A 15888-nucleotide genomic window follows, 5' to 3' on the forward strand; every position below is an offset into this window, starting at 1 on the left:
CTGTTCATATTTTTGTTTTTAAAATATTTATAGTTTTTTTTCTTAACGCTTTTTATCTGATAATTTAAACCCTAGTTGAATTATGTTGCCACGTTGTCTTCAGAAGGGCATGAAGTCAGCACACATGCTTCAGTAATATCTGGTTGTTTTACCCTTATGTTTCCAGTTGGCAATTTGAAATTATGGCTTCAACTGCACTTTAAATATGTGATAATAGCATGTGTTTCTAATAAGGGCCAGCACCATTTTGTTCAGATAGTGTGAATGGTTGTCACTCATATATGACAAATGCACCTTCATCTGCTTCTTTGATGGCCCCCTAAAAACCATACCCTCAAATCAGGCCGATGAAATTAGCTGCTGTGTAAATTGTGTGTCTGAGTGGTTCATTATCTAATCACCGTCACAACCACAGTGATAAAGTAGATTGAAACAGGGAAGAGGTCTGCCAGATGATTTCAGGCCTTTTTTTTTCCTAAACCCCGTTTCCCTTGGAAACACTAAGAGTCATTCAGAACTTCAGAATTCTTTGTCTAGAACTTCTTTTTTTCTTAATGCATAAAATTGGTTAGCTAGTGAGAGTTGCCAGGATGATTTGTAAGGTTTTCTTTCCACAAGTCATTTACTGTATGTGCTAAAATGTTCTACAATTTTGAATTTGGCTGCTGTGTTTGCTACTGGTAGGTAAGATACCATTAGATACAGTGATACCAATTTTCAGAAAAGTGTTTTAATCTGTTCTTATTAGAAAAAAACTCTTAAAGATGGCTTAATCATAGACTTGGATGGCTTAGGTTGGAAGGGACCTTAAAGATCATGTAGTTCCAACTCCCCTGCTGTCGGCAGATGCCAGCCTCTAGATGAGGCTGAACCAGAGCCCCATCCAGCCTGGCCCTACGTGCTCTCCTGAAATGGCGTAATGCTGTGCTTTGTATCTATGTGTATGAATCTTTGCATTTGGGAGTTTATACATAAATTAACAATCTAAAATTGTATAAATGGTATAAAATATTGCCTATAATGCTTGTGTACAGTCAGTAAAACAGACTGCTGACTTGACTTTTGTGATTCCTGGTAGTCTTGTTTAAATTCTGTCCTGTTGGCTTAGTACATAATTTAAATTTTCCCTTGTTTTAGGAGCATTTGAAGATGATGACATCACTCATGTGGAAGGAAGTGTAGATCCTGTTCGAGACATTGAAATAATACACGAGGAACTTAGACTTAAAGATGAAGAACTGATCACTCAGTGTATAGACAAGCTAGAAAAAGTAGCTGTGAGAGGAGGAGACAAGAAGTTGAAACCTGAATATGTGAGTATAAAAGTGGATAATTTATTACTGTCTGCATTGAATTCAAATTTTTGTATTGTTGGATTTTGCTAATGATTTCCCACATGCATAATACAAAACTCTACTGCCATTTTTATGTGTCTTTTAGTGTAAATAAGTATTGAAATTTTTTTGAAAGCTTAAGATTTCAGTTATAAAAGTCATTGGAATAGAACGGCTAAGGTTAGAAGGGACCTTCAACCAAGCCCCCTGCCAAGATGGAGTGGTGTGGGGAAGGGAGAAGGTTTGTCGTTTTAAAAATTTAACTGTAATTTTCTTGCTGACAGCTTATTATATTAGAGTTGCCAGTGCTTCATCAAACTTAGATCAGGAGATTAGTCATGATTCAAAGTCCAGCAGTCACTTCCAAATTACTCTTGCTATTAAGTTCCACTCTGATACCAGTATTCCTAGTGTCTTTACCAAGTGAATGTACCTTCTTAATCTGATTGCACTATTGTGTTTTTTGTGCATGTTAACTTCAACTAGCAGTCTTCATTTCATTTTTGAATGTAGTTGTGGAAAGCTGTTTAAATGAGCTCGATTATCACGGGGTAACAATGGTGGTCTTTTGTAGGTTAGAAATATATAATAATTATCTGCTTTAAGTATATTTTTGCAAATGATTATTTTAATGCCGCTTGACTTTTTAGTCAACTAGAGTTTGTGGGTAGTCTAGTTATTAATTTTTTCTTTATTTCATGAAATTTCTAAAGATATTTCTGGTGGTATGTTAAGAGTATTTTTCTAATTATTACAACAGCATATCAACAGGCTACTTATGCTTGGTAATTATGAAGTGAAAAATACTGGTTTATCCTATATATTTTTAGATAGCAATTAATAAAAAACACTGTCACATCAGTGCTGGTATTTTAGTTAATTAATATTGAAGTGCACTGTTTTTTTTTTTTTTTTCCCTAGCTAGTGTTGAGCATTGAACTGAATCTGAAGTCAAATATCTCTCTCCATGACGCAGTGATAAAAAGCACTTTCTTGGTAGCTTCTGTTGGTGAAGAACTAGTCTTTGTCTGGCTTTAGAAGTATTCTATTCCTTGATTGGTGCAGGCAAGAAAAAACAGCTAACGTTGGACCATTTGAAGTCTTTCATAAAAGCCCGGAGAGAATCAGTTGTGTTTTCCTTCAGGTCACCTGACACATCAACGTGTTTTGAGAACACGTGGGCAGTGATTTTTGTCTTTAATATATAGTTGTATCTGCTTAGAGGAACACTGAAACTTAGGCCTATAGTTTCAAGTAGCATCTTGCATTTTTAAATTCATCTTAGAGACAAGCAAAAATCTTGTCCATACTAAATTCCAAGTTCGGACAGAGGCTGTATTTCGCTTTAGAATGAGAAAATGAAAATAAGGTAGGTATAATGCTGTTCTGTCCAAGTTGGTGAGCTCCTCTTGCTTGCTTCCTTGTGCAGTCAACTCTGGAAAAAACCTGTTTGTCACAATGGAAACATTTTTGTCCAGATTTTAAGTGTGCTTGTCTGAATAATTCTTTTTGTGCCAAGAAAGAATTCAACAGGTTTTGTTTGTTTTTGATGTCAGGAAGATGTAATCAAAGTGCATTTAAAATTCTCAATGTCATCATGTAACCCTAATGGATAGGTACAGTTAGTGCTACATAATAGACCTATTCTTACTCATTTTATAGCTACAGGAAGTTAGCATGTGCTTAAAAACAGAAAATATCAGATTATTCTAAAATGAAGGGAGACAGTAAATTAAAATCTCAAATCCAGAAACGCAATTCAAATCAATTAGAACTTTAACATCTCCATTATTAGTTGATCTCTACTCAGCTTTTGTTTCTTACCCTTTTCTTTGCCTCTCCCTTCAATCTCCTAACCATTATTTAATTTGTAGTTCAACTGTCAAAATGACTTTCTCTTCTTGTGTTTGTAAATTAGACTTCCTGTCATTCCTTGGGGGATTTTAGCCTTTCTGATCACAAGAAAACACAAGGTTTTGAAGTTGCATTGCTCTGCCAGTTCTAACCTCAGTAACAGCTGTTACACTTGGCCAGTTTCAGCTGAGTTTGTCAACAACAATAGAGGTTTCAAAGGTATTAAATTCTTTTGTTTCATGGAAATGGGTGGCTGAACAGAAGGGAAAGGCGCAAATAAAATTCTTCTGTGGAGACAAAGGCTGCAAGAAGGAACTCTGCTCTCTAGAGTCACCAGAGAATCTTCCCAGGGAAGTGCTGTGGAGCATCAGGTCTTTTGAGTCCTGCTGATCTTGGATCTCCTTCTTCGTCTTCCTTTGTGACTTGTATACTTGAATTGTAAGGTGGGCAGTAGACCTTAGTAAAAAGGACATTTTTAGGGTAAAGGTCTGTGAAAGATCTGTCTGGTTGATTTTCTTTTCCCGGTAAATCAATCCTCAGGCCTCATTGTGCATTTCCTACCAATAGACTTGGTGCAGTTGTAAGATCGTAACAGCAAGTCTCTGACTTTTCCATCTACTGGATGGGTTCACTTAGATTTTCAGTTACTGGGTTGTGATTAGCTTCTCTACAGCTTTTCTTGTCTTTTTTTCTTTTACTGTTTTGCACTGCAGAGAAGGCCTGTGCTTACACTGGCCTGCAGAATTAACTGCAGTTAATGACTTCCTTATGGTTTCCTCTCACTGTATATGTGATTGGTGGGGGAAGAGAAACTATAACAAGTAAAACAGTTAAAGATTCACTTCCCTGTAGCAAATAACCCAATGTATGGTCTTTGCAAGTACCTGAAAGGAGGTTGCAGCAAGGAAGGTGTCTGTCTCTTTTCTCAGTTGACAGTGGCTAGAACACAAGGAAATGGTCTGAAGTTGTTCCAGGGGAGATTTGGATTGGATATTTGGAGGAATTTTTTTGTGGAAAGGGCTGCCTATGGAAGTAGTGGAATCCCTATCCCAAGTGACATATAAGAGATGTGTGGACATAGCACTAAGGGATGTGATTTTGTGGTAGAACTTGGTAGGTGAGGTTTATGGTTGGACTTGATCTTGAAGGTCTTTTCCAACTTAGATAATTCTTTGATTCTGTGTATTTTGTGCTTCCTCTTTCTAGAGCAGAAAAGTCATTGAGACAGTAGTGTAAAGTGGATTAAGGGCTTTTTTCTAACAGTGTGCCTACATAAATTGGGAGAGAATGGAAACCTTCTCAAGATTTGCCTTTTTTACATGATACATTAAAATGCTAGACATAGCTAATATTCTCTTTCTGCAACAGAGGTTCACAACAAACAGCTGTTTTATGAGTGCTCATAGTCATTTTCCCTTTCAGGAAAACAGGGGAATTAAAAGAGGAAAAACTTGATATTTCCAGGTAGCATGGGTTTTTTTCTTCTATAGTTTTCTCATCCTTTTTGGAGGAATTTAAAGATACTTGAGAATTTCTTAAGAGTTTTAACTGAGGAGAGTTTTGAAAGTTGGTGTGTTTCATTCAAATAAAAATACCGAAAGCTTTCTTAACCATATCACTTTCAGACCTTCTACTTGCTTTCTTTCCCTAGTTGAACAGAAACATCTAGCACTTGAATTGCATTTTTCATTTCTTTCTGCTTTTTTTAGAACACTTTGAAATCTATTGAGGAAAAGTGCTATATAAGGTTAGGGAAGGAAGAAGAAGGTGAGGGAAGAAAAGAAATATTATTGAATTTAGTTATGCTTGCTTTTCCTTTAGTTGTTTGCTGAATATAACAATAAGCTTAATATGAAAGCTATGGAAAAGTTGCTGATTTTAGAGAGACTATAATCTCTGTGTGACCTGTGTAAACTTACTGTTGCTATCAAAGGGGATTTCAGTATGTACTTCATGAAACCTAATTGAAAGTAGAAGTCATTCTTCTTATGTCATAAATATGAATTGTTTGCTTTGTCAGTAAGCCTCCATAACTGTAACTCCACAGTTTGAAATCTGTAAAAGCTTTCCCCCTTCCTGGGTGGGGAAAAAAACAGAAAAGAACAAATTGTCTGTCTGTATCAGCCAGGAATTCTTAAATCTGATGTTTTCGTTTGATTGCCTGCCTTCTCACACCTTTGCTCAGACTCATTAATTATCATTTTTTCTTCACGTAAGCCCATGTTCTATACAGTTGGTAAGTTCATCTTTGTGCGGTGACCTGGCTTTGCTATTGAATACAGTGTTAACTGTTAGCACTGTCTCTCACAGAATTGATTTCTCAATCCCCTGTCAGCAGAAATTAAGTAGCCAACTGCTGTTAAGGAGCCATCAATGAAATAATTTTCAAGTTCTACTTAAAAATCAATAGCGCAATATGGTCCAAGATCAGCAATATGTACTGTTGACACAGGTTTGGAATAACTTCCTTTACACTCACATTTTTGCGTTTTGCAAGTGTTCTCAGTCTACTTAGAAATGATTGCCTGCTTTTACTAAGAATACTGTTCTTTCAGACTCAACGTATCTTTATGTAATATTTTGACTATGACCTTCCTACAAGGTATTGTATAACAAAAATATTTCTGATGTTTTTGTGTACTACTGTAGCATGAATATAACTCCAGAAAGCCAGTGAGTAGCTTTGATTTTTATCTTTTTGGTGCTGGTATCTGCAGAGATATGAGAAAGAAGTTGACTTAAACTTCATTGTTGTTAGCTTATTCATCTGTCATTTTGGGTAGCAGGAGATTTCAAAGGAAAATTGAGGTATCTTTTATATTTATAGATCTTGTTTTAAATATATATTTATATATGTGTGTATATATATGATTTATGGGATTTTCAGTCCTGCAGATGGAGATCTTCAAGTTAATACAATATAATACAGTTAAGTGAACATTATTACAGGATTCTCTTCCATTACCCTTCCTGCATGATTCAATTCTAGTCCTTAGAGATTGACCCACTGCAATTGATAGCTATTCATTCATCCCTTTGTTAGTGCTCCAAATCTTGAATTCCAGCACAGAATAATTTGTAGTGGTAATGGTATTGTGATTTATATATCTGATCACAAGAATATTATTTATAGTTCAGTTCACACAGACTATTGACTTCAGTGATACGAAGACAAAATCTTCAGGTCAGTACCAGTGCCTGCAGTGTTTGAGCTTCCAATTTTCAGTTGAAAGGAGGCTCTTACAGTAGGTCAGTATCAATGTCCACTGCATTTGAACTTCCAGTTTTCAGTTCAAAGGATGCTTTTGTAAGTTCTGCAAGACGTCTGAATTCTGTCGCTGAAGTGTGTCAACTTGAAAATTAAGTTAGTTTTTGAAACTGAATACAATTTTTAAGAGCAAAAGTAATTGCAATTATGAAAATAAAGATCATGTCTTTGTATCAGTACCATTTAATGCAGAAGAACTGCATCCAGCTTTGCTTTGTTATTGCAGTAGATGATGAATTAATTGGTACGATGACCATAACCACAGTGCATAAATATCCATAAGCACGTATGTATCTATGTAATCTATGCCCCTTTCTTCCCTCTTCCCTTCCGTTTAATGTCTTGGTCTTGTCCTTATAATACAGGAGCTGTTCGAAAAATGGTTTTGTTCATTTAAAATTACTAATAGCACCTGGGAGATGAATCACAAACAGCAGGGGGATGGTAGATTCTGTTGCTTCTCATTACCAATGTGCTAGATGAAAACAGGGTGTAAGTCTTCCCTTCCTGCAGTATTCTGATGAATGGGATTGTGCTGAGCAGAATTTGCTGACCTCGTACTGCAAGTGCTCGCCAGAGTTCTCACGGATGGATGAACTTTGATTTCATCTAACTGATGATGTCAGTTGGGAATTTTCACCTTTCTTTCATTCCAAGTTGAAGATAAATGCTGTGGTGAATTGGATTTCTTTTTGTCAGTTGCTTTTGTCTCCTTTTGTGACGAAAGTTTGAGAGGTCAGTTTGTTCCACTGGAATAAGGAAAGGAAGGTTGTACTTGTACATTGTTGACACACTTTGCCAATGACTTGTTACAATTAGTAACTTAAATGTTAAATCATAGGGAATCAAGAAAATATTTATATTCTTAATGCATGTAATTATGCCTAAAATCTTCAGTGGACCATTTGCTGTGCTTAATGCGGTATTTAGAGGAAATTAAAGTTCATTCTGAAGAACATTATGAATGTAACAGGAATATATTCATGGCAGATGTTTGAGAATTAATTGGTAGTAAACTGTGAGGTAGAAATACATAATGTGTAAATACATGTTTGGATTTCTTTGGGAGTTATCAGTAGACAAGGGGAATTTAACGCTTACTTTCTATCATGGCTGATCTTTCCTGTGTAGATTTGAACAGTGAATTAGAATAATTACTTTTGCAAAGCATGTATCTCTGGTTATGTCTAGATCAAGCCGCAATTACAACTTTTAAGTACAGAGTATATGCGACAAAACGTCTCTGTATCTGAATAATTGTACTCTGAAAAATATACCTTTCTCAGTTGGCTTTATTTACTTCTAGGACAAATATTCTCACGTGGAATTCCTTGGAAATGAAGATATGTAGACAAATGCAGTAAGATGAGCTTGGTCAATCTAAGATGTGTCACTTTGATTTTCAGTTCAAGTTCCCTTTTTGAATTTCTGAACTGAGAGAAATAATCACTTGAGGATAGGGTTACATTTTGTATTCTTGTGTGCTTAATTTTCTTCTAGAATCTAGGACTGAATATATCTGTTTTTTCTTTGTTTTTTGTTTTTTTAGTGTATTATGCATTTAAACCAGTGAAGATGGCTAACACAGGAGAATTTGAGCTTTATTTTCATAAGTTATGTTGTCTGAAATGCTTTTAGAACATTTTAAGTGGAAGTATTTGGAGTGGTTCATAAACATTGCTGGCGTCTAGCTCTGAGTAAACCTTATACCATGTACAGCTTGTACTGGCTCTGTTAGGATGTATTGAATAGAAGAAGGATAATACACTTGTCCTAAATCCATTACTTCTCCCGTTGTATTTTTATTAAAGTCGGTGAGCAAGGGAATTGTAAGAGATTAGGCATTGTTTTGTACCTCAGAGGAGCTCACTGTCACTCCAGTTGATGCAGTACCTGACTTGTTCTCTTCCTTGCACCCAGCTGCTACAGCTTATTTAACCGCTTGAAACATTTGAAAAACATGATCTTTTCTTTTAAAATTGAAATTTTGTCTTAATTGCCCTTTAAAAGTACTGCTGTTTCAAAACATTGCTTTTATCATAAATTCTTATCTTGTCAATTTAATCTCTCTCTTGTAAATTACCAGAAAGCCTCTAAGGAAAGTACAGAGATGAGATTATGCCAGGTAGAGCTGAAAGAGGTTTTCCCAGGAAAGCCTGAGTGGAAGGACTGTGGTTGCCATATATTTCCTTGTGTTAATGAAGAAATGTTATATGTTGAATGGTGTAGGTGCAATAACTTGTTTTTTGAGAAGCACAGCTTTACTATCTAGCAGTACTCTTTATTCTCTGTGGACATGTGTAATTTGTATATGTGTCTGAAAAGACACCACAGCTATTTTGAAAGCCAGATGGAATTATAGTAATGATCTAGTTTGATCCCCTGCATGTCTTTACTGTTGATAAATAAAACATGTTTTAAAATATGCTTTTATTCTGTATTTGTCAAACTTCAACTTTTCAGCCATTTTTCAATGGTTTCTGTGTTAGTGATTTTTTGAGGCTTTTGTTAATTATTTATATATATAAAATGCTATAACAATAGAAGAGTAAGATTTAAGCGCAAGGTGGGTCTTCGCATATAAGCACTTGTTCAAAAACTTTTATGCCTTTTCTCCAATCTTTTGTTGTTCAGTATTTCATCAGAAAAGTGTAGAAGTATTCATGTTTGACACTAGTACTTATATATATACTCAAAGATTGTATTAGTCTTTTTAGTTAATATACATTTCATTTGCTTGTAACCTTCAAGTCTCAGTCACTCTAGCAAGTAGCGGGTATTCTACTTGGTAAATACTATGTCCATAGTTCCTCATCCTCCATCCAGTACTTGGATGACTTGAATTTATTGTACTGAAAAACATTGTTTGCTTTCACTAAGTCTCTCTGACAGTTCTGCTCACTACATGTATGATTCATGCTCCTCACAGTCATTTACTCTCATCATCTGTCAATAAAATGGTCTTTTTTTAGGGTGTTGACAAAAGATAACCAGCAGTATGCCAACAATTTATTTGGAGCGTCACCAGAAACTCAAGGAGTTGTTGATCGACAATTACGTTCTAGGCCTACTGGTTTAGGTAATGTTGATTCCATTTAGTGTATGCAGTGTTTGTTTTTTAATTAAACACTTATACGACCCAGCCAGATTCTTGAGTCTGAATCTATTCACTTTACACTGTTACCTTCATTGCTGGCTTCCTGTGACTCATGTATGAAATGTGAGGTGCTATCTAAGAGCTACAGGTAATGCTTTAGATAGTTCTTACAGTTCGTGAGAGGAACAGAACAATGAAGTTGATAGAATGTGGACAATTACGTCTCCTTCGCCAAGTTACTACTTTGGTATAGTGTTGCCTAAATTGAAATATTTTAATAAAACACATTTGCTTTTCAAGTGTTGTCAGATGGCTGATCAGTTACTATATTTTGGAAGTCTTGAAGCAAACAAATAAGGTACAAGGAAGCACTCCACATTTCCTAGAAATATCTCCCTCTGGGGAAGAGAAGAGCATCATATTCACAGTCATTCTCCATAGTAGCAGAGACTTTTGCACTGCCTGCAGAATCATGGAGAGTTCACTTGCACTTTGAAGTGTGAAGTGATAATCCTCACGACTGCTTACTTCTTTATTAAATTTGCGGAAGTTAATTACATGCCCTGCTAATTTCCAACAAAAGCCTCACAATTCTCTGGTGCCAAGTAGGCAAGTGAGTTTTCCAAGCTTCAGTTTAGTCCCTCATGCTGCAAGAAGAATTTGGCATACGCACACATTATTACTATCATCCATCCAAGGAGTTTATTAATGTATGCACATTTTTCTATGCAGTAGTGTCTTGCGAGCACATCTTGATAAATCTAGATGCAATTTGAACGTCCCAACTTTATAAAATACTATAAATAAATACGCATTGTGAAATTCTTGCTTAACATTTCGGTGTTGACTGCTCGTCATCTTTGGAAAACTAGACAGGACATAAACTCAGTATTGCATATAGCTAAGTATACCAAGTATTCGTGTGCACTAAGTGTATTGCCAAGGATATAGTCAGAAATGAATTGATGTTTAAAACTGTGGTATTTGATATTCATGATGTTTGCTGTATTTCACATGCGTTTGCAATCGTAAGTTGGATTTTGGAATCTTTTTTGATGATGTTTTAAATGGCGCTTGCTATAATGCTCCTAGCTGAAAAACAAGAGAGTAGTCTTGTCACCAACAAAGAGAAGTGGATTGTCCTGCTGGTGGCAGGCTGACCTCGAAGTGTACAACTGGGGAGGCCAGCCCTAATGAAACCGAGCGGATCATTGCTCCACATTCTGTTATTAAGCATCTTGGAGTTAACTAGAATAATGATTAAATGTGTTTAAATGACTGGTACAGTGATAGTGAAGATAAAAAGGTCAGTTCATATTCTTTCACCAGGCCTAAATAGAAGCAATTAATAAAACTAAAAACAGTGCAAAATGAATTATAGCTTCAAAATGTGCTTTTTGCATGTTTGTTTGGGGTATTGGGGCAGCCAAGTGAACAAGAAATGTATGGGAGTAGTTGCCTTTCTTCATATTGTCACAAGCATGTAGCAGATTTGTTGTTGAGGGATTGTATTAAATCTCATTTGAATATGACACCACCACTGGTGCAGGAGAACTTGAGTTCCTCTGTCACTCGTGTCAGTTTAGCTGTGGACTCTGCCTTGCATTCTGCCTGTTGTAGCTGCCCATGTATTCCATCAGAAAAAATTCCTCTCGCAATAATTCCTTTTTTTTTTTTTTCTTTCCGTCTTCTTGCTTAAAACATAGATTTTCTGTTTTCTTTAAGCTTCTATCCTTTCCCTAAAAAGAGCTTTCCAGTGCTTTACCTGTTTCTATGTAAAACTGAAACAGATCTGCACTCAGACAGCTGCCAGCTCTGCACGTCACCTTGGGTTAGTCAGCCTTCCCTGTTCAAGTTACCCATGGAATTGTTCCTCTCAAACAGCAGCTGTAAACTGCATAAAGTTGGGTACCTATAGCTTAACTCTGAGAAGTTAGGTTTGTGTCAAAATTGGCTTAGATATGTAGCTGTAGGAAGAGGAATGTGGACGGGAAGTTCTGATTTACATCTATGTGCTTAAATATGCTTTAGAAAGAGCAAATGTTGTTTGCTGTATTGATTTCTGAAATTTTCTGGAAGTTCCACAATACGTAGCACCCCTTACAGAGTAATTAAAAAGAAAGCATTCTACTGCCCATTAAGCTTAAAAGATTTTCTTTAACAACTATTGCTATAATGTTTTCTTCTGTAATCTTTTATCAACTGTAGTTTATGTGCAATAATGTGTTGCTTTTAGGGGGGGAATTGTAATGTGAGAAACCACGTGATAGGTACCTATAGCATTATATTAAAACCTGAAATGTTGCACAGCCAGGATTCCTTCACTGCTGACCAGGAATCTTTGAGATTGTGTTGATTTTTTTTTTTGTTTACGTATTTGAAAAAAAGCTGAAGATAAAGATTCAAAATGAAAAGTACCTATTGTTAGAATTGCTTCCCTTGCCTCGTTTATACCGATTAATTAAAAAATAAAAAGCAGATAGGGTTAAAGATAAGATGGCACCACTGTTTTCTTCTTTATGTGTAATCTTGTTGCATGTCTCTACATAAGCTGTTCTGGCCACTCATCACAGTAACCAGCTGGGCCATTTCACCTGCTGGAGCCATTAAAGAGGACTCTCTCCCCCTAGATTAATCCCCTCCGACATTAGTTTTTTGCTCTGACAACTGGAGCAGGCATTCAGAATTTGCAGGTGGCCAGTGTGACGCACATAATTGCCTACAATTTTAGGCAATGAATAAAAATGGTCTACATTACTTGTCAAAGGTTGTATATGCAGTGCCAAGTGAGATCTATGGGAAGCCTTTTAGGGTTTAAAGAACAGTTAATAGCAAAGCTGCACAGTGCTTTTTTAATCATAATGCATTTGTAATATAGCACTTTGATCTTCTCCTTGTAGGAAATGGTGTTATATTAGCCACTTTTAAACGTTTATGAGTGAAATTCAGTTATAGGAGAGTAAAAGTGATTATTCTTCGTCAGAACATGTTAGATTTCATTAAAAGTTTTAGCGTGCCCCTTCCTTGTTAAAATCTGTGGGGAGTCCTGTTCCTGGAGGGTTTCAAATCAGGATCTGAAGATTTCGAAGAGCTTTGTCTTTGTTTTTCACTGCAGCAACTGCTCGACTAGAAAAGGCTGTAGTAAATACTGATGTTATTTGTGGTTGTTTATAATGTGCCTCAGCCGCCTAGCACTAAGTGTAAAAAATGTTGTGCACTCAATGGTTCACGGAATGGTTCTTTGTGTTTTAAATACCCTAATTCTCAGTTGTGTCAATTATAACAACAACAAAAAAAAGCATTATTTAAAGCATGATCATAAATTATCTCTCAGAAAAATCGACGACTCAGAAATGTACTACTCCTAGAAGAGCCAAGGGTGACCTTTCAGACCCGAGAGCCTTTTATTAACACCTGCCTGTAAGGAGAGCCGTGCCACACGCAGCTTTCAGATTCAGCACCACAAAACTGATGAGGAAAGGCTTGAAGGGTTCAGTTTGTGTCACTTGCTGTTTGCCGTTTCCATTTCACAGATGATTAATCTTTCTGTGAAGAAAGGCCAGAGAAACAAAGCACATTGGGCTCTTCCTGCAGTTACTCCTTCTGAATGCACACTAGCTTGCTAACTAAAAGGCCTTTAGATTTCCTGTGGAGAGAGATGTTCTGAAAGTGAATGCAGCTGGTTGGAGGTCACCAGAGCAAGGCTCTTGCCATTGTGTAATGGAGGCTTTGGCAGGTTTCATTTTGGGGGGGAGGGAGAAGGTGTTGGCGAAAAATTAATGCGGAATAAAAAGGGCTCTGGCCATTTGAATTAATTTTTTGAAGGGTGGATCATCAATAATAGGCTCAATTTCTTTGGCGAACAATTTAAAAAATACATTCGCGGTGTTTTTTTCCCACCCATTCCCTTTTCTTAATGGCATGTTTATATTGTGCGTGGTCTCTCCCGCTAGATGCCGAAATGTCGCGTCTTACTGAGTTTGAAAAGCAATCTAAAATGTACTGATTTTTACATACATTTTATGAGTCCTGCTAATTTTCCTGATGGCAGGAGATGATACTTGGATCTCATGTATTTAACTTTCTGATGATGGGATTTGTATTGCTTCAGTAATTGCTATTTGTCTTTAATGTCTGTTAAAACAGGAATTTTTATTTTTTTTGAGATGGTAAAAATTGTGTTTAAGGTATATTATCTAATTTTAAATTAGCATGTTCATGCTGAATTTTAATTTGTACGTGCCTTGCTTATGGAACAGAATCGTTTGATGTCCAGATGAGTTTTGATTTTGTTTTTTTTTGTTTTGTTTTGTTTTTCTTAGGATGTAATGTGCAAAATCAAAACCTGGGTAATAGATGAAAAGAAAGCTGTCCGCTTCTATCATGATTGGAATGACAAAGAGGTAGGCTATAAGTATTATCCCATGAACTATCTTCTAATTTTGCAACCTGTTACTGTCTTTTTTCAGGTTGGTTTTTTTTTTTGAAGAATTCACATCCACATTGTATTAAACGTTAAATTTGTTGCCAATTCTGTTTTTCAGTGTGATCTACTCACTAGATTTTGTGTTGTCTTCTCAGAAATGCCACGAGGAAAATAGTCCTTAATTTAACTCAAGTTGATATAACTTGTTTTTAAATTTCTCCTCTTACATTTTCACTTCTAGATCGATGTTTTGAACAAACATTTGTTTTTCACATCAAAACCCATGATCTATTTGGTTAACCTTTCTGAAAAAGACTACATTAGAAAGAAAAACAAATGGTAAGTATGTTTAGATAAATATCTAAATTTGTGTTTCTATGTCACATTTTGTTCAACAGTGAGTAATTCCTTGCTCGTTAAAGTCAAAATATATTTATTCGAATAGGAATAAAAACTGATGCTACACTTCTGTTGTTTGTTATGCTCCCACTGTCGTGCTGCTTGAGTACAGTGCATGTGGTAAAACCAAGAATGAAAGTATAGAATAGAAAAAAATCATTTTTCTTCCTTATATTTTTATGTGAATCCATTAGCTGTGAAGAAAATATTTGATTTAGAACTACTAATTCAAATTAGCACGTGTTGTTACCATGTATTATTCTGATCATCTGAACACCATCTCTTTCATTCCAAGGGAATGAATTGAATGCCAGAGGACTAATGCTATGTGAGTTGCACAGAAAGCTTTCAAATGGGCAAAATTGCACATTTTAACAGTCCACTTCTGTTTGCTGTTGTCTGGTTTCATTACTACTGCTCACACTTCGCTTACAGTTTATAAGCCTGTCTTGATGATCTTTAATGTCATGGACAGCACAGGATTTTTTTCACGTATTTCTGACATCAGTGTGACTTAAATTGATTTATCAACCATCATGTATTTATCAGGCATTCAATGAGCTGGGTGAAGATTCAGGGTTGCACAGTAGATACACATGGTGGAAATCCACTGTTGAGAAGTACAACATTTAGCATGTCATAGGAAGCTCTAGATGGGATAAATATTTAGTTTGTGGAGGAAAGAACAGATTAAATAGTATACTCTGGAAAAAAAATCAGTTGCAGCATGTTTTGTTTAAAAAACAAACAAGCCTTTTTTTAGTTCTCAGATCTTTAAACACTTGTGAAATACTTTGAAGATGCACGAACACATGTTTGTGAACAGATATATGTATGTAGCTCATCCAAACAAATCAGAAGTATCCAAAGCAGAATATCTGAATTCTCCTAAAGTACACCCGCTGTTTCTCCCTGTACTTCATTAAGTACTTAGATGCACATGGTTTCAATTTTCCATTAAAAATTCTCATTTCCATATGATATCAAAGAGTGAGAAGGCTTTAAACTGAAAAATAAACATTCATAGACTGGAAGCCAAAACAATAATTAATGTCAGATGGTTAACTCCAATAAATCATTAGAATAAATTCTGTGAAATTACTGCAACTAAAACTGTCCTTTTGATACTCCAAGACATTTTGCGTTAGTATTTAAGAACAAAATTTAATCTTTTCAATAGCATCCAATCTCAGCCCCACAAAACAGACTTTTGGATTGAACTTGATAACCAGTGTAATAATTAAAGTTTTTCATGTTTGGTTGGATTTTATAATTATTAAGTTGGTTTGTTCGTTCTTTGAATGTTTTGTAGGTAGGAATATTTGAACATTAAAACCGTTTCTATCCAAGAAAGTCTTTAAAGTCATGGTAGTAGTACTCATCCTGTTATTGTCAGGTGATATTTTTTTCTAAGTGCAAATGTTGAGGTTTCCTGAGGTTTGCTGTAACAGTACAGACGTGGAAGTTTATGTGAAAATGGATGCATCGGTTTCCTTGTCCAAAAGGGGAT

General features: G+C 35.8%; 1 protein-coding gene across 1 annotated transcript in view; it reads left to right on the forward strand.

Annotated features, from left to right (window-relative positions):
* Positions 1 to 15888, forward strand: part of OLA1 (Obg like ATPase 1) — an 86231-nt gene that overhangs the window by 35388 nt on the left and 34955 nt on the right. Inside the window, exons 5-7 of the mRNA XM_085227798.1 lie at positions 1138 to 1313; positions 13876 to 13956; positions 14221 to 14318. Of these exons, the coding sequence (XP_085083924.1) occupies positions 1138 to 1313; positions 13876 to 13956; positions 14221 to 14318 (355 nt within the window). The remainder of the gene's footprint in view (positions 1 to 1137; positions 1314 to 13875; positions 13957 to 14220; positions 14319 to 15888) is intronic.

Source organism: Meleagris gallopavo, chromosome 7 (genome assembly GCF_905368555.1).
Source record: "Meleagris gallopavo chromosome 7, MGAL_WU_HG_1.1, whole genome shotgun sequence".
NCBI lineage: Eukaryota > Metazoa > Chordata > Aves > Galliformes > Phasianidae > Meleagris > Meleagris gallopavo.